Raw genomic sequence first — 21,164 nt, 5'->3', positions numbered from 1 at the left:
TTTTAAGGTATGTATGTATAATTAATCATTCAATCGCTGCCAATGTAATACACCCAAAGCGAAATTCATATCAGCGAAGGATGTTCACATGGGTACCACATTTTTCAATATATTGCATTATTTTATTGAATGGATTTTTTGTCAGCTTGTACTAGCTGTACACATTTCCATATATATTTCCAACAAAACCCTTCGTATAAAACAGAGAAAGCACATGTATCATTTCGACATCAGACCAATATAACAAGATATTGAACCGGTCTATTTTTTGCGGCGTCGTAATTTGACAAGACTTGATAAATGAGCGCATTGCTTTGATTGATCGTTGCGCGAGCGTCGCAATTGTATGCCTCAATTGTACCAGCAATATTGTTTAGATTTATATAACGCCGGTATGGGAATATTAATGAACTGCTCTGGCTTCGTTGGCACAATGCGTGTAAGTCGCACGTTGTAGGCCGATTTCCGGAATAATTTGGGAAAGCAGCACCACTTTGTGAATTCAAAAATAATCAACGAAAATTAGGTAGAGATTTGTCTAGTCCAATCTCCATTAAAGAATCTCGGGACTTCATATGTTAGAACTCAGTACACAATAATATAAAAGAATCCGGGCTTCCATTACCAAATACATTTTTATTTTACAAAATTACAAAGAATGCGGCCGCATAGTAAAAAAAGTACTTTATATTTTGATATTCAGCTAAGATTGTGTAATGAAACTGTTGATTCAATCCCACATGGCATACATATTAATGTATGCCATGTGGGATTGAATCTATTTATTATCATACTAATAATTATATTAATAATTACATTTATAATTAAAATTCAAAATGATTTATTCATTTAGGTAACACAATGTACACTTATGAACGTCAATACATATTAAATGCTTCTAATTTTAGATTTACTGCCAGTGCTCAAATGAAGGGTGTAGAACGGATGAGAATAACTGGCAATAAACTCTTCGCCACCATTTTAATCGCCTTTTTAAAAAAAAATGTTTTACTAAATGTTGCTAATGTAGTATATTGCATTAATTTGTCATTTGTTTTTGTGAATTGGCGGCAAATCTAAATCTATTGTGAAAATGAACCTAACGCGAGAAAAAAAACATTTGTAAAATTTTTCTTACATATTTAACGAGTTCACTAGTTAACAACTTTTGAGTTTTAATGATTTGCAAAAATATTCATACAACCTTCAAAATTATATCCATCGAAATACAGGTCAACGGTCAACTTGAAAATAATTTATGTTACCATTTCCCCAGCTCAAAAATTTCCCGAAAACAATTTATTTCACTTAAATTTATGAACGTATGGTCATGCTCCAGTTAAGAAACTGAGAAATGTACTTTGCCGGAATTTTTATTGTTTAGCTTGGGAAAAAACTGAGTTTCTGGCATTGTTAGAATTTTGCTATTGATGCTACTTTGGTTTAGTTGCGGGTCATATAACTTGACAGTTTTAAATCTATGACGTAATTAATTCTTAATAGATCTGAGGTCGTTTTTTTTACCTAAATTCGTGGGACCTTCATTTGATTGTTGCACATACAGGTGGATAAAGCTATTCTCGATAAAATATAGATGAGTTGAACAATAAATCTCATTTATTTTTATATGTCAAATCAAATTTTATTAAGTATTAAGTAGTGTTTTTCATCCTAACAAAAAATGTTTATTTATGCATCTGTGGTACGTAAAAACGTATACTAATATTCGTGTCATGACTAGAAAAATTCCTATCGATTACAAAAGTTCGTATATATAAAAGTAATATAACATAATCATAACTTCTTATCTTTCACTGTAAATAATATTGCAAGAAATATCATAAGCTATCTTACCTTGCACTGTGGAAACTGCTCTGGAGGTCTGCTAACTCTCCATCCCAGTAACGGTGGTATACACACGAGCGCGCTCATGAGCCAGACTGCTGCAATCATGAGCGCCGCACGCGCAGGTGTCCGCTTTTTGAGGTAATCTACCGCCTGTAAATAATGATATTTTTGCTTACTAAAGAGTTAGGACTTATAAAAATTACGTTAAGCTTACGCTGTATTATAGTGCTTACTTGGAAGACATTACTTACTTGTATTCTTAAGAGTTCATGTATACTTTTAAACAAAATAATATAAACATTTTCATTCTTAAATATTGTTATAGAGAAGTATCAAAAACGAATTAAAGCACATTATCCCTCTTTATATCCGAGGTATGGTTAAAACGCGTTTATGCGTTTGACATTGGATGTCGCCTAACTGCCCTAACTGCTATGCATAAAGTTAGACATGCTCGTGCCTGGAGTTTGCCAAACCAACCAAAGGTCCACATTTTCTCTGAGTCATCATTTTCAAAATGTTCAAATGTGCGAAGCCGGGACCATCATCGTGAATTAGTTTTTTTTAACTGTTGTAAAACAAAAAACTGGGCGATTAAAAAGAGTTAGTAGCCAGTTCTTCTCATCCGTTTTACGCCCTTGACTTGAGAACTGGCAGTAAATGTAAAATTTGCTGCATTTAATATGTATTTCTTTATTGACGTTCATAACTACACTGTGATATACCTAAATCAATAAATGATTTTGAATTTAAATTTAACCAATAGTTACCAAGTACATTAAAACATTTTCTTACTTTCGAAATTGCGTAATAACATATATGTATTTCTAAAACGGTATTGCTTAAAGTCACAAATCAACAATTTATATTCACAATAAAGTTTATGCAATAAATATCATGTTCTTAGTTTTATGGGCAATATAATGTGGGCTCATGACACGCGAGAGTGCATTCCATATGTATTTTGGGATCTAGACTGCAGCTAAACATAATAATGTATGTAAGTTATATTCTTTAATAGAAAATATATAAGAAGAATTAAGGACTTTTTTTAGAACAGCAAACGAACAGGTGGCTGGTGAGTGCCTTTTAATTGATACACAACTAAACATAATAAATTATCTACGTTATCTTTATTAGAAATAAACATAAAATTTGAATTAACATTTTTTTATTGAACGGTAAAAGAAAGAATGAACTTTATTTTACACAAGAAAAAGGATAATTAAGTTAAAAGAAATTTTACAAATCGACACGAAACTTGCGTTTTAAGAACTGGTATGTACTTTTTATACCCTAAGTCGAATTGGTGAGGAATTACTCAACTTCCGTTCCTTAAAGAAATGCTCAGTTGAGGAATATGAAATAAAGTTGCCTGGAAGGGATCGCTGATAGAGATGAGACCCGTTACAATATGTTTTTTTTTAAATTTTATTGTTAATACATATTATTATTGATGTTTTAGTGTTGGCCTTAATGCAAAACACAAATACTTATTACGTGGAGTTAATTTTTCTATAAAAATATTAATCATCACCCAAAATCTTGACATATAGTATTGTCTTTGGTTAACATAGCTTTTACACATTGAAAGAAAACAATTTTTTTTAACCGGATTAAAGCTATTTGTAAGCTATTCCAGAGAGCCCAACTTCTTTGTGATGCTGCCCACCTCGAGGAGGAACTACAGCATGTATAACAGTTGCTACACCGAAACAAGCTGCGCATCCCCCGGCTGCATCACAAAAACAAACAACACAAACAGTTCCCCGACAGCCAGCCCACCTGCTATATGAAAAGGGAGTTACAGATAGAATTAGCCGGATCTAAAACGAGCTAACTATTTGCACAATTTTCAAGCCGCAGAAGAAGATTCAGCAATTCCTAAGACCAATCAAAATTAACAACCCGTTGCATGATGCAGGTATATATATAAACTGGATTGCGACTGTGGCCTGTGTTACATAGGGCAAACCAAACGCAATATATCAAGCAGACTCAAAGAACACATTGCGGACATAAGACATAGGCGACACACAAAGCAGCAGTCTGAACACACACTAGATATGCCTAATCACTACATACGCTTTGACCAACCGAAAGTACTAGCGAAAGAAAAAAGATTCTTCCCAAGATTGGTACGCGAAGCCATTGAAATTAAAAAAACGATACCAACTTCAGGGAAATAAATACTGATAACACAACTTTCTCTACAGCTGTGATACTTTTGACATTCAATACCTTATGTCTTCAGTCACCGTGACCATGCACGCTGTAAAGCACGCGAAACGACGGAAAATTTTAAACTATGTATTAATTATAAGTTTATAATAATACAAATAGCTTTAATTCGGTTAAAAAAATGGTTTTCTTTCTTGACATATAATCAATTTTATCATAAAATTTACTAAGTAATATTCATAGCACATTTCAAATTAAGATTATTTATAACCTTATTAGATTCTAAAAGCTGAATGCTAATATTAAATCTTGTTACAATGTAAGATGTTTACGTTTAATGTTACGGCCCATTCCAGTATCAAGATTGTTGTTAAATTTGAGTTATGGTGTGAGACTACCATTTGGGTATTAAAGTTTTATCTGTCTTGCGTCTTCGAGCTAAAATTATGTGAATAGTATTTTCGTCGTCTCCTTGTTAATGTACATTGAATTAATTTATTATTAATTCAATATACATTGATTAATACAAAATACATATTAATAGAATAAATTCAAATGTTGTAATCTATACTATTGAAATAAAACATTTTTACTCAATCGTAATGTAACTTTTAATAAATATGAATAACCCGTCATAAATTCCCGTGTCATACAAAACCTTTATATTATCTTTAGAAAAGTAAAAGTTTGTCTTCAGTTATTAAAAAAGCTAGCATCAGAGACAAATAAACAACATTTAAAAATTCAAAAATCGAACGATATTTTAAATCACCACTATTTCGGAAAACAAACAAAATTTAAATTGGAACGTGGAACCGATTCCAGAATCAATTGGAAATTCACATGCATTCCAATAAATAAGTGAAGAATGCTATAGAAAAGGAGTAAAAGATACACCGCAGCTCGTGTGAAGATTTCCCAAGCGTTTCCGGTGTGGGATATGACGTCACGTATTAAGCTAAGTCAGGGCCCTGGACCTGAATAATTCGGGGCCCAAATTGTACGACTATTTCTTCATTTCATAACTGATATCTCTTTAAGAAATTTAAAAGTTGTAATATATTTTTATGGAAGAAAATTTATCTAAGATATCAACTTGAATATTTTGTACCATCTAGCCTGGTTAAAGCTTAGTTTAAAAATTCTCTAAAAGGCTGTTATATTGAGTAAACAATAAAACCTAAAATATATTAATTACAGATTTTACAGGGCCATTATTTTTGAATCCCTCCCATAGATGCAATATTTACCAACGTTCCTTACCAATTCGAGGACGTATTTGAAAAAGATATTGTGAACACAGCTTTTATTAATTGTTATTTGCACACGGTGTTCTCTCGTGAGCTTTACTTTTTTTTAAAGCTTTGTTTGAATCTTTATTAAACAGCTCCCGCTTTTATGTGCTTACCTTTATTTATTCAGCTTTAATTGGTTGAATCTTTTTGAAAATAGAACGAATTCTGCAATTTGTAAGTTTCATTTCATTATGTAGGGACCCAAATTAATACAATTTTCTTCATGAGTCTTCTGGCCTTGTGAATAACCATCGGGCGGTATCACAAACATCGGATGAATCAACGTTACACACATATACGTACAGTAGACGTATGTGTGTGTTACGTGTTTTATTAAATAAACTATTTCAGCGTTTGATAAGCTTTTCTATTTAAACCTGCAAAGGTGTCATCGTCAGTTACAAAAAATCTAATTTAATTATAATTAGGACCGAGATCAAACCCCCTTAATAAAACCAGTGTGGAATGAGGCCATCTTTGCAATAATTAATAAAAACAGTCAAATAATTATTGAACACATTTTGCATATCTAATGCATTCTAATTTTTTGTTGGTTGCAGTTACGCCGTTATAAATCTAAACTCGTAACATTTTACGCTAGAATAGACATGTTATTCCACTATTTCAAAGTTATCTTTTAGTTGAAACTGAGATAAAATGTAGTTTAAACTTTCCTGAATGATATTATAACACCTGCTTCAGCTGAAATGTGTTAACCAACTGTTCTTAAACAAAGTTTTCCTAAAATGTGCATTCACATATTATGACGTGACTTAAGAATCTTATGACATCTGAGTTTGTTTTATCTAGTATTGTCTTTTGTTAAAATAGCTTTTACACATTAAGAAAAACACTTTTTGAACGGATTAAAGGTATGTATTATTATTACATAGCTTTAATCCGTTCAAAAAGTGTTTTTCTTATTGTTTTATCTATGCAAATATTGTTAACTCAAAAACTACTAGAACCATTTGGCAAATTCTTTAACCGTTAGAATGATATAGCCTATATTGAGAGCAGTGTTGGCAAACACGACTGTGCGACAATGGATTTTTTCTTCATATGTGGGTAAATAGCACTTGCTTATATTGTGAAACCAATCCTCGTGTGGTAATATCTCGAACCCAAAAATCTATGACATGTGTCAGACACAGAAGGCTAATCACCTACTTGGCTATACAATTAGATGATCGAAGAAAAGCATGTAATCCGATCCATATAGGGTTATAACGCCACTAGATTTTTAATATACCCCTTATTAATTAACGAACTATAAATATGTCTAATTCTGCATAAAATATAATTTTGATAATTTTCACTTATAATACCAAAAATAAACTTGGCATAATTTTACGCACACGTTCTCAACAACTTAATATCCACTATTTGTTTAGAGTGTTATTAATGAAATCAGAATAGGTGAAATATATTTTAGGTATATTTTGATAAGTGTCTAGGCAACTAATTGCTAAATGACCTTGTCTCGTGTTATTGAAATAATAATATATAACCTCTGGAAGAGAAATTCGTCGTAAATAGGCAAAGCATTATGTTAACAAGGTTTGGGAAATAAATGGAAAACAAGTTCTTCCCAATTATTTCATCATATCAAGTATCAACTTTAGACGCAACGCAATTTATTAATAACTTTTCGGAGTAGTGCCAAGATAGTTTATATTTGAATACATTATTCAATTACATATTATTAATTAATAATTTAAGCATTCCTCAAGCTAGTCAATAATAATATATAAATACAAAGCTAAAACAGATTATTAAAAAAGGCAATAATTTAAAAATATATTAGGCAAAATACTTTTTACCTGCGTATTTTATAACAATAACACAAATGAAAAAGAGATTATTCAACTCTAGGGTTAATTGTAATTTTATAATTAAAAAAAAAACATATTTTGTGTTAATAAACTCACATAAAAATAAATCAATAGACAATACAGTATATTTTGTGAACAAGAAATTATTTACATATTACAATATTAATGTAAAAAATTATAGATTAATCTAATGATGTTACAAGCCGTTTTATAATTAGTTCATGACGGAATTTTGAAATGAAGTTACTGACAGAACTGTAATTAAAAATTATGGAGATAGGAATTTGTAGGCACGTAAAAAAGCTATATTTCTTATTTCAGGCATAACAATGTTATCATTTAATCTGAGTAAATAAAAGTCTTGAATACATTTAATTACCTATTAATATTTTTTTTAAATTAGGAAAGTTCAACTTTTAGGCTAATTTTCAAAACCGTCAATGAAAGTTGCTATAACTGTCAAAACTTTTTTTTGTGATTTTGACAACCGTTTACGACAAGAAACTAATTAAAATGTGGACTGTGCTTAATGCTCTCTAATGTTACTAGTAAGTTACTACAGTAAAGTAGTACTTTCGTAAATCAAAACCTTAACTCTTAGGAGGCTCATTAAAATACTAAAAGTTCCTTATACAAAGTTGTAAATTATAAAATTTATTTTTTGATTTTCCCTAAAATCCAATCAAGTTTTAAATATAAACAGAGCATAAAGATAAAATACTGTTACACATTTTTAGGATTGTTTCAGTTTTATTTACGCGCGTAGTTGTCAGGAAGGAACTGAACATTATTATTTTTTAATAACTTCCGCCAGTTTACAATGCATCTGCATAATTCTTGAGTGAGTTATTGAATTTCTGAACAGTTTGTGCCGAGAGTATAAGCGAGCACACTGCAATTTATGCTTTCATGCATGTTACCTACAACAGTCCCTACTTTTACACCTCGAATCCAATTCGATCACAGGTAAATTTTCAAATATAGAACGCAGTATGTCAAATTAAAATTCGGACATCAAATATGATTTTCTAAGTATCTTTGAATTGCGATCTGAATTGAAAAATATCATATAACGAAATTAGGTGGTTGTTGATATATACACAAAATAATATAGTATTGGGAATATGGCAAAATTACTATAAAAATGTCAAACCATAAAATTTACGGATTAACCTCAAAATAATTATCAATTAAGAACATATTATATAGTTTTATATAAATATTTGTTTGCCAATGCAACAACATTTAGGTCTAGGTCGCAAATTTCTGTATCTGTTGTTTACTGCGTACGTGGACGTAAAGTCTTTCGATACACAGCCGGGGACCAAACCTTCGACGCCAGAAAAGGGGGGCCACTCGTTGAAAAAAACACTAGGCCAACAGTCCTCACAATAGTTTTTTAAATATAAATATTTATAAAGTAAAAAACTACTAAGCTTTTTCGAACAAATAGTAGTACCAAAAGCTGATTTCACACCACCTTATACGAAGAGTTCGCTGATACGTCATATTGAATTTAACTTTGAAAATTCGCTGTGAACAGAACTTTATTTTGTTGTCGACTCACTTTAATACCATCGCATACGCGGATTATATTTTTCTTGAAAATTCGGATCTTTATCATTTTTATTGAGATAATTTAACTTGATAGATACAAATATTTAAACGTTTTAAATTAATTGTGTTACTTTAGGAACTTTTCGTAAACACATCATTATGGGTCGTAGACTATTGTCTACAATGAAGATACATTAGAGGGTTATTTTCATTTTCATTTATATAACTATATAACTACACTGAAGGGACGGGGCGTTTTATAGCGTTATAGAGAGATGTCGTTAAATCGAGAGAAGAAAAATCATAATCAGAAAAGGAAAAAGTTTATTTCAGACAAGTGTTAGTAGTTATGCACAAATCTTTAGGTTCCTTTAATTTTTTGGAAGGTTTTCCCTCGCCCTCAGCTTGGAGATTTTTTTCTTTGTAATTCGATATTGTGGACAAGATAGAGCGACTAAATCCAAAGCGTTGGTCAAGACATCACTTATCTTCTCTTCCGTTTCTATTGCGCGTATCAGTTAAACTTATTCATCAGTACACAGTGATTTTCTTTTACTAGCTGTGTTAACAGTTTGAAAGTTGGCGAGCAACTAAATATATGTAGATAATCCATGACTCCTACTTATACGTCATGGATAAAAGTCTACACGTGCAAGCAATCCCAATTTGTAAACAGAAGAACAAATTTCTTAGAAAGTTCGTATGCATGATGCCGACAGTCGAGTTTATTGCGGGCTCAGATAATAAAAAGTCAAAAGAACGTACACAGCTGCGCAATATTTACTCATTTTAGCAACTAAAAAGTAATTTATTACTCAATTGTTATCGTTATTGACAGTGGATGTAATGCTATGTAGAGTGTATCATTGTATGGAAGACAAGCTAAATCAACCAAAGCTAATTGATTTCGACGCTTAAGGAAATTTGTTGTTAAGTTCGAGGGAAGTTACATGAAGTTTACTCTACATTTTAATCAATGTAAAGTTCTTCAAATAAATGTTTTTCAGTAGTGTGTGTACATCTAGAAATTGATTATTATCTTTATAACATGTAGAACGAGGAGCGAAATTAGTAATAAGTTCTCGCTATAGGTAAAAACAGTTAAATTACAAAATAAATTGAGATTGTTTCTTTTCGCAGATAACATATTACATAACCGTCTAATTTCGCAAATGTAGGGAATAGGAAATAAAATGTAGGAATAAGGGAGAAACCACATTAATTTTCCCAATCAGATAAAAAATAAATCACAGCCGTGTGCTGTATTCAGTAAGCTACAAAATTTGATTTGCTGATACATGAGCAATAGAGGTACTATGATATTCTACCCCAAACAAGCTGCCCATTACACCGAAGCATAATTGGAAGCCCTATGTTGCTAGTGCCATATTATATTAATGACGTTTTGTTAGCTATTACACGTCGTTATGTTGATGCATCGAATCAAGGTTAAAATATTCGAATCAAGTCTTCGTCAACCGCTGTCCCAGAAAACGGTCTGGAGAAACTCCTACAGATCAAGCGACGCAATTGGAAATGGATAGGCCATACATTCCGATGGGACCTCAATCATAATTCCAAGCAGGCGCTTGATGGAAGCCGCAAGCGGAAGCGTGAACGTTCTAGGCAAACCTGGCGTCGTATATTTGTAGATGAGGCTTAGAGAGCCCGAGATACTGTGGACGCCTTCTGCCCCATCTAGGGGTTATAGAACATAAAGTCAAAGTACGACGACATATAACTACGATAGAAAGGTGTCTTTAAGTAAGATTAAGGTAAATTAAAATAAGTCACCTTATGAAAAAAAACAATTTGCACAATTTGAATTAAAATACTGATCTGTTTCATATATCACAGTATAAACACAGATTAACAAAAAGAAGACGAAATATTATATTAATTAAGAAATTGCACTAGATCACAATATAAATCATAATTTAATGATATAAATGTTAATTGGTCCTAATCAATTAGCATTTATGGAGCTATTCGCGAAAACATTGTCAACTGGCATTTTACGTATATCTCTCACAGACACATCATGCTTTATAAAGTGAGTGAGATTGCTATTTTTTAGTTTAGTTTCTTTTTTACAGTTTTCATATTTCAGCTGGGCAGTGCATGTATGTAAAACAGCTAAAAACAATTAATTAACGTTCTTATAGTCACCATCAAAATGAATACACAAACTACACGTAATACAGGCTTGTTAGAGATATAACGTATGACTGTATTCTAAAAATAATTTGTCTATGAATCTTCGGAATCTTCAATATACAGGAACTTAGAAATCATCAAGAAGAGGCAACACTGCGGTGTAATGTACAGTCTGTTAATAATCATTCAATTATGAACCGTATCTAGTTACGATAATGTTTCAATTTGCAATGCTTTCCCTCCAGTATCTCATGTTACAAGTCATGCTTTGTGTCAAGTGATCTTCCTCTTTGATGAAATTAAAAGCGTAAATTGAAACGTCTTTTATTGATGCCTTTCTAGACTGATGCTAAAGGCGCTTGTGTTTCGAGAGTTCTGTTGACATTTGAAAAATAATATCTTTTAAGTTCGTATTGACGTAAGGAGATGAATATAAGTAACAAATTTTGTAAACCGCAAAAATTTAAAGTATCAAGAATTCTTAATAGGAATGTCGCGTCAAAATTCATACGTAAGATAAGTTTATAATTGTGGGTTCTTATGTCAAAACTATATCTCTAAATGAAATTAAATAATAATTAATGTAAAATAAAAAAGGATTTTATTTCAAAAATCAAAGTTAACTAACTCCTGTTATGATTTTTAAAAGAAAAAAATGTATGTGTGTGTCATCTACGACGCACGATTGGAGTTTACTCCTTACGAACGATAATTATGATATATATCGAAAAAAAGGGTAAATGAACGCATCTGCTAAAATGATAAGAGAAACAAATATATATCTGTAATTATTCGGATTATTTATATTACTTCAATAAAGCGTATTACATATATAAATAATAATAATAATAACAATAATAATTGTGTTCAATTTATACAAATCCAATTTTAGAGAGAGAATGAGATGGAATCATTCTTTTACACGTTCAATCCTACAGATATATATGTTTGTCTCTTTCTACGTAACGCCTTAACTTTTCGTGTTACACTTGATTTTACTCCTCATAAAATTTCCGTACCGGGCCTTATAACTCAAATCGTTTCTTAAGGAGTAAACTCCAAAAAAATGGCCTAAATTTTAACTGTACTAAATAAAATCCAATTTCTAATTAGTTTGCAAGAACCCCTCCGCAAGTCAAGGCCTCCTCCAAGGATCTCCAGGTATCTTTGTCATGTGCAAACTACACCCAGCTTGAGCCAGCCGTGCTGATGATTACATCTGCCCCTGTTCTCTTGTCTTGAGCGGTCTTCCTCTGTATGGTTTCCCAATGGGGCCTCGCTACCGGGCCGCAATTATGGTCCTTCGCTCGGCTGACAGCCTTGCAATATGCCCATCTCCATTCAAGCTTCAGAGTATAGTTTAGTAATGCTTCTTATCTTTGTCTTGTTTTTTTCTAAGTTTGAGCAAGCATTAAAACCAAAGCCAAGTCAAGCTGTCTTTTGCCATATGTGACTCATGCTTGCCAGAGTTATAAGTGTACTAATAAGTTAAACATAAAACTAAGAAGTTGTCAACGAGGCCTAGTATTTCTTTTTAAATTTAATTAAAAAATATATAATTAATATACCTCTCGCCAATCCTGTTTCCAATCCCCAGTTATAATTGTACAGGAATGGGGTCACTTCCTCGAGGAATATGGCTACCTACTAGAAATTGAACCCAAAGATTAAACACGGTGCTTGTTGAAGTTAAAATGAAATGTTGCCTTCGTAGCAATATTTATGAATGTCAAAATGGTGCTCAAATCTTACTGACTGTCTTTAAAAACACAGCTGTTGTTCAGAGAACGTACATGTATGCTATCGGTCACTATAATATAATAAAATTTTGTATAAATCGGAAAAAAACTATTTGGTAAGTGTGGACTAAATTTTTAGAAATGTATATTGTTGTACAGCTTGCTAGCCAGTGGACTGTAAAATCTGTTTTTAAATTTATATATATTGAATGTCAGGATATCCGTATAGTATATGTAATATATGTATGAGCAAGCTGCACTAGATAACTAAATATATGAGAGGGAGAGATGTAAGAACCTAACAACCCTACGGTTCTCTAAGCCCTAAAGACGTACCCTAACACATAAATAGTGAATTTATAAATATTTAAATTAGTACAGGATGTCTGCACCGAGAGACCTAAGGTAACAGACTGAGTAGGATCAAAGGTTCGAGGTGGTGGTGGGTCTCAAAGCTATCGCGCAGTCTCACCACGATAATTAAGGGCTTGAATTTGTCTTCGCCACTTTGAGAGGAACGCGAAATCAATAAGACAGAGAAATTGTCAAATGTTATTTATTGTTATAAAACAATATTTTAAATACTACTTACACCTATTCACACATAAATAATATTATTCTAGCTATTAACATTTAGAACAACTTAACTGTTAGGATTTGAAAGACACGTGAGCCGTGTTAGCAGGTGGTCAATGTTCAAATGAAATCTGTAAAATTGTATTTCTTAGAAATGAATATACATACTATTTATGTAGGTATGATCGCCCTGCAACATCCTCACATTAGAGTATCATACTCAATTCTAATCCCGTGTAGACTTCTCTAAATCTTATCCCAAGTTTAATATTATTCTGAAGGTTTAAGTGTCATGCAGTACAATTTATTACAAATCGAATTTTGATTGTGTTATCTTTCTAGTTATCTTAAATACTCTATGAACATGAATCCCCTACGGTAAGACTTTATGATTAACATAGAAAAACAGTGGCGCTAAGGCCTTCTAGGTTTAGACGTCAGATTTCTATATCTGTTTCGTGGTCATTTGTTTTTTCTAATCATATAGGTGATCAGACACACGCCGTCGACTTTTTGGGCTTAGACCCCATGCTGTATTCGATACGGACGTTTTAATGCGCACATAGACAGAAAGTCAACTGGTGCACAGATGGTAATCGAACTTTCGACCTTAGGGATCAGAGTCACACGCTAAAGCCACTACGCCAACTGTACAATATTAACAAAAACAATATAAGTAAGTTTCAGCACGAGTTTGACCAATAGCTACAATAAAAAAATGGTTTTCGTAGAAGAAGATTTTTCATACAAATTTACCAACTAACCACCACCTAAGAATGAATAGGTTTCATGTAAATGAGAAAATATTAAGACATTATGTTGTAACCAATTTTTATCTTATACTTTACTAGAAAACAAGACTTCTCAGATGATAACTAAATGTCAGTCAAATCAAATAATACGCACTATACCATATGTTTATTTTTCTTATATTTATATGCTGATTGCATATACAAGTATTGTGCAGTACAGATTATTCTTAGCATGTCAATATAATCGTTGAAAATTATTTTTTGGGAAGGGCCGAATATGACTTTAAGTAGATGTTTACATACCTGTATCAATTATTGCATAGAAAATGTTCTAACTCTTATTCAATGGTCACGTTATAACTCAATTGGCAGTACAGAGTCTAAAACTTAGCTCACAATCATTCAGTTCCTTCAGTTCTATTGTTCGTTCATTCGTTCATTAGCATTCCGCGTAATCACATTAATTTCGGTGATAAACTGTTACAATCAACGAAACAGTATTAGCTTGCTATCCGTTCTTACTGTAATATTAATTTCTGCTCGGTTTCTTTTACATTCATTTTTGAACTATTTTCGTTTTACAAAGTTCTGTATCCTCTGGCAATGCACGTAGGGTTTACATATTTTTTATGCATAGCTGCAGTTTTATCGCATAATTGTCGAGGTGTCATAAAAAACATAATTAAATGGTATTTAATTATATAAAACTATATACTAAATACACATACTTAGCAAACACAAAACAGAAAGAAGTTACTAAAAACGACTAAGTACTTTGCCGTATTACCACAATTATACCTTAATATTAAAGCAAGACGAAAAGTTATACTTTAAAATCAACTATACAAAGCCACAGGGAAATTTTAAAAGTTGTTTTAATTTAATTTTTAATTATCTTTATTATTACTATGTAGGTTAAGAAAATTGTAAACACTGTATATTTGATATGAACAGAAAGAGTAAACTATAAGAATCGATAATGTAAAAACGTCTTATTCTATAAAACTTGCGCTAACTAGATTTCTACAGCTAAGACAGTTCCTCGCGCCAAAACAATGCAAATATAACATTTCATTATAACATTTTTATACGTCTATACTAATATTTATCCTAACCGTGCGTTTTGCAAAACGACAAATCAATATACCTTTGTATGGAGATAAGCTTTTATCCTAAAAATGTATTTGTTTAACGTTGCTGAAAATAAGTGATGAAAATTCTGGAATCGTCCATTTATTTTTGCTAGTTCTATAATTATCAGGGTATGGGTTCCGAAATTAGAAGGCTTTTCAATTTCTCTGGCGTTGAGAGTGTCCATGGGCGGCGGTATCACTTAACATCAGGTGAGCGTTCTGCCCGTTTGCGCCCTGTTTTATATAAAAAATAATATTAATGAATAAAATACTAAGGTGTAAGTAGATGAAGAAATAGAGTAAAAGATGATTGAATAATCGATTTAAATATCGTTTTTTTTGGTTTATTACTCAAATATTCGTTTTCTCTAAATAAATGTTAAGCCAAGTTTCTTTACTTTACTTTATATTAGTTTAGTTATCCACCTTCTTAATATATTAATTATATGTGTGCAACAAATTTAGTCATCCTTATTTACATTCGTACCTAATAATATAATATTAATGTGCCTTATTATAATTGTTGGTATGTAAAAGATACCAGCACGGAATATACGGCAATATCAATTGACGTTCAAATTCGCGGTCATTTGAAAGGGAAGGCTAAATTAAGCTCAGCTCAGCGAGATCGGTTGCAACTCTATAAAGCACAAATTCGGCCCCACATGGAGAACTGTTCGCGGTCTCTCTGCACCTTCTAGTGCATTTACCATAGAGAATGTTCTGAGGATCCGGATGAAACTCAGCGGTAGGTAGCAGCTGAGTTTTATCATAGGTCGCAGAACACGAAACGCACTTGATGTGCGTCGTTTAAAAAACTAAACTAAGTGTCTTGAAAAGAGCGTACTAATTATTAAGAAGCCGGCAACGCACTTGCGAGCCTTCTAGCAATGTGAGTGTCCATGGATGGCGTATCACTTTACATCATATAAGCCTCCTAGTCGTTTGCCTGTCCCTATTATTTAAAAGTACGTCAAAATATGGCCAAAAGCGCGTTATAAAATTTTGCTTTATTGAGTCAAATAGTATACTATCTACAAAATCTAACCACACGCAAAAGATATCAAAAGGAAATTCGACTTTCGAAAGTCGTAAGAGTTAATCTCAACTACTGAAGTCTTCAATAGAGTGCATTGCAAGTTTTCCCACTGGAGCATACTGTGTGCAGTTGTGTAATAATGCGTGTCATACAGACACCCAGAATGTATTAATATATATATCATGAACAATAGTACAATAATATACTTCCAAATATACGTTTTCTTCTCTAATCAAGAGTGTAAACAGACGAGAAGAACTGACAAATAAATCTCCGTCACTCTTTAAAACCACTAAGTTTTTTTTACAAAATACTTGTAAGCACCTGCAACCATTACATCGTGCTCATTGTGCAACCAAGTAGGGAATTTTAAAATCTTTATAAGCTATAAAAGTTTGTATCTGCAAAATTGTAGTAAATAAATATATATCGTTTTTTAACCACGCTGTGTCATAACATATAAAAACTCATACGCACTTTACAGCATGAGAACAAGTAGTTGTTCTTGATTTACTTTATAATACATTGATAATATTAATTGTTACTTGGTATTCAACTAGCTTATGAACCAAGTCGCCAGATTATATCACTCCGTAACTGAGTTATCAGAAACAATTGAATATCGAACAGAGCCAAATAACAATAAGTTTAATTTCGAGTCTCAAACTTATACTGATTAAATGCGATGAGTTTTTGACAGTTCCCAATGTTTGATAGAAATGCTGGTTAATGCGCGCCGAACACAAGTCTTATAACGCCGCGGAGAACCAATAAAACAAATTTCTAATCACAGTGCCATGTAATATTTATAAAAAAAATGTGGTTGCACAATACAGTTGCAGTACCAAATACTTTATTTAATGTTTATTTTTACATATATTTACGTAGGTTATTTGTTGGACAATGTTATCTGAACACATAATTATCATAGATGGCAGATTTTTAGCTATGTAAAAAAACAGAACTTATCACGTTATGTTTAATAAAACATTTATCTTTTTTAAATCTGTAGACCATTTAATTTCATTACAGCATCTCTATAAGCTTTAAAATTGCGTCATGATTTAATTTTAATATCTGTACTGTTCATTATATCACATAATACTTTACACTGTGTACGATGGCCCATAGAATCAATTCAATTAACTCTGAATGATTATTTGCAAATTACAATCTACATGCTTAGGTTTTTGATAGACGGGTCATTTTACGCAATTTGATTGCTATCAAAGTTTTAATGTATTTCAATTTATGAAGTTTATACAATTCGGAATTGTAAAGAGTAGTTTGTATATATATTAATTAACATCTGTAAATTTTTTAATTCATAATCTTTTTATTGTTCAACAAATAACGTATTTTTTGCAGTTACGACCGCGTCGAATCATTTTATTTCCAGGAACAGTATAAAAGTAATCCTAGTTCCTTAATATAAATTCAGCTCTATTTAGTATATACCTTACGTACATATAAATAAATGCCTATTAAGCGTGCGCTGCGAAAACGATTGATGATATCGTGTCATTTATTATTTCCTACAACAAAGGTAATGGAGTCTATTATATCCAAGTGAAAGTAACCGTTTATCAATCAAAGTTAAACAAATAAGTAAAAAAGGCATTCACATAACATTACGATTTGTATATATATTATTGATATAATCAATCCTATACGGAAACAGGAACGAAGCTTGAAGACCCTCAAATCTTTTCCATTAGTATTTGAAATCAATTCAAAGATATAATTAGGATTATATCTAGATTTAGTTTGAAAACAGTTTTGAACGATATATCCGTATGTACACAATCGTAATCTTAGTAAGCCGAAGCCCAGTGGCTTGTGCCGTGAGGTCTTTGCTTGAGTGGAGCTTTGTGTCTTTGAATTAATTTAGATCGCTACATCCGAAGGTAGATTGAAATACAGGGATTATATTTTAATCTGATATTAACGTGTTCCGCCGATTCAATTCAAATTTCTAGTATTCAACGAAAACTATAAAATACCAATGTAGACTTCCTTACATATTATGGTTGTTTTACTAAAACGAATGAATGGATCCATTCTCATTCGGGCGTTTGCTAATCCAGGAGACGGAGAGAGATCCAACGTGCCTTCCCATATGTATATAGATGTATATCAAATAATATATATCTATATATCTATTAACTGATTATATCTATATTATTTGACGCTGTGTTTACTGTTTATGTCATTTTGACACTACGTTCTTGCGGCACACAACTTCGCAACCATTCTTTCAGTTGCCAAGTTATCAGGACTTACTTATTTATTTATCCATTTAATATTCTATTAATCCACATTTAATTCATTTTCAGATATCTTTAGAAAATATACGATGTTACCCAAGTTCTAAATATATGATATACGTAGTGACAATATTTTTTTAAATTTTCGTTTTTTGTAAAGTGCTTGAAGTGAAACTTCCTTACCGGCGTTGGAAAAAAGATTACCTTCCCATATTTCCGTTACACGCCATCTTTTTCTTGTCCATACCACGGTTGATTCGAAGAGATTCGAATTATTAACCTAAATATATAATAACGATAACAATGATAGTAATAATTCTATTACCATTAATGAAATTCTGCAATAATCTTAGTAGTAATAAGGTAACATGAAATATTTGTATTATTTGTATTCATGTATATGATAATAAAAGCCTTTTGTTAAACTTTATCTAATTTAACTTCATTTAACCAATATCTGTAAAGTTGCATATAGTAGATCATTTTTCGAAAAATAAGGTCATAAAGATGATTCAGTTACGTGTGTACACTAGTACACGCACACATTTTTTTATTATCATTTATGTTTAAAAAAATCAGTGGCGCTACAACCTTTTTATGTTTGGACTTCAGATTTCTATATCTGTTTCATGATCATTTGTCAATCTAAAGGGCAAGTAGATGATCAGCCTCCTGTACCTGAACACGCCATCGATTTTTTTTAATTACTTGAACGACAAAATATCTATTCTACTAGTATTGTGTCCAAACCTAAATCTTATTTATACTTTAAGATGAGATTTCATCACTGAATTGCCAGTTCAAAAATGTTTGAAAAAAAAAATTCATGTCTGATTTCTACCCTACTAATGTCAACGTTAAATTAATCTTGCCAAAAAGTTTTTATCAATATTTTAAATGAATTAAAATTGGCCTCATTATTATTCTTAACGCGAGTCGTGATGCTTTATGAAAGTAAAGCTGATATCACAATAGGAAAATATTATTTATCTTCTTATATACATTTCACATATTTATAAACAATAAATTTATATCCAATCTAAAGTTACTCGATTCACTTATTCTACTTTCTATTCTTACAAAATGTATTTTCATTTTTTATGTGCAAACTCGATCAAACCATCTAACTAGTCTAACGTAATATGACAAAGATAAATTATGATAGATAAAATTTAAAAATGAAATTGCTGATAGCCGAAAAACGTCTCTCACTTTCGGGCCTAATTATTATATAACCGAGCTAATACTAAATGTTTTAAAATGAACTTTATAAGTTCATTTTAAAACATTTATATTATTTATTAAAATAATTATAAATTAATTTATTATTTCAACACTACAGTTTGTATTAAAATTTGTGGAGCTATTACGCATGTGTCAATAGTCTTAGTTATTAGTAGTATGGCTTCCATTAATATGAAAGAAAACGCGTTTTTGTCTAGTATTTTATTTAAATACAATCATCGCGTACTAGACTGGCCGTAATAACTAGTAGAAATTATCAAAGCGACCGAGCCATGCGGTTGCACTGAATAAATGATTTGTGGACCAATGTTGACGTTTGCCAACTTGAATGATTGAGTTCCTAGTTGTAAAGTTATCAAGCGGACGATTTGTGTTTGTACATATGGATTATTTTTAATATACAAGAATAAAAATAAGTAAATAATAAAAATATACAGTATTTACAATATTCTTAACCTACATAGTATTAATAATAATATAGGACACATGGAAATAAAAGATACATGAAACATTTATATTTCATTCTTAATCTATTCCCAATACGAATTTAATACTTTTGAAGTTTACATTTTATTTTAAATCTTTAGGGTCTGTGTGCATTCTACTTTAGAGATTTTTCCCCGAGCTAAGTAACACAAACAGATCTACAGAATACATAATTATCTTATTCGGAAAGTACGTTGACAAAGTGGCTCCTTAATATTTCTCGCGCACGCCACATATATTTTCTTTTGCATAAAATTATGTAAGGCTTATTTTGAGAGCACATTCCATGTTCTTGTAACTTAGGTGACGTGATTTGAATGTTAAATCGTGAAATATGAAATATAATTTAAAGTTACATCCCTGTGTAAGATTCTTGAGTAATTACTTAATTGAAGTGAAACTTCTTTAGGCGCATGAGGGTAAAAACTTTAACGGATGAAACGCAATAATAATGTTAGTGACACAAAGATGTGCAGCGTTTTTGTCGAAGAAAAGGGAGAGAGCGATTGAGTCCGATGTAGAGAGAGAGAAAAAGGGCGAAAGTAGCATGAAGCAAATAGCCATTTAGATAATGTTGAAACACGAACTTATATTGCATATTTTACTTATCATAATGCTTATGTCACAACAATAACAATATAAATCTCACCGAATAATGTAAATATCGATGACATGAATAAAAAATAATTATTTATAATTTGTATTAATTTTCGACACTTTTTCTATTTTAATGAGTCTCGGAAATCTAATGGTTTAGATTTGTATAATTATGAACAAGACTTAAAAATTAGTTTGCCAAAGACTTTCACTTTTGACATGTGTACTTTGTATATGTACATATAATATTAGGTCCTTACATATGAAATTGGCGTATTTCGTACGGGCCACTTTAATCACCATGTTCTCCTCTTTAGTAAAGAATTCCAAATTCAAATTTGTACAGCTATTTACTCATGTATTTGTGCTCCGATGACCGTCATTCAATTGTTTTTTTCTTCTGTTTTTTTCTGTTTGCGTCACTCATTTTACAAAATGGAAAACTTAAAGTATCGCA

At 31.4% G+C, this 21,164-nt stretch overlaps 1 protein-coding gene across 1 annotated transcript in view; it reads right to left on the bottom strand.

Annotated features, from left to right (window-relative positions):
* The window catches only part of LOC123715223 (alpha-2Da adrenergic receptor), a 161,181-nt gene that overhangs the window by 126,108 nt on the left and 13,909 nt on the right, over positions 1 to 21,164 (bottom strand). The window contains exon 2 of the mRNA XM_045670156.1: positions 1,855 to 1,998. Coding sequence (XP_045526112.1) covers positions 1,855 to 1,998 — 144 coding nt within the window. The remainder of the gene's footprint in view (positions 1 to 1,854; positions 1,999 to 21,164) is intronic.

The sequence above is a fragment of the Pieris brassicae genome, chromosome 1, assembly GCF_905147105.1.
Source record: "Pieris brassicae chromosome 1, ilPieBrab1.1, whole genome shotgun sequence".
Classification (NCBI taxonomy): Eukaryota; Metazoa; Arthropoda; class Insecta; order Lepidoptera; family Pieridae; genus Pieris; species Pieris brassicae.
This window is presented reverse-complemented; position numbering and strand designations above follow the sequence as displayed.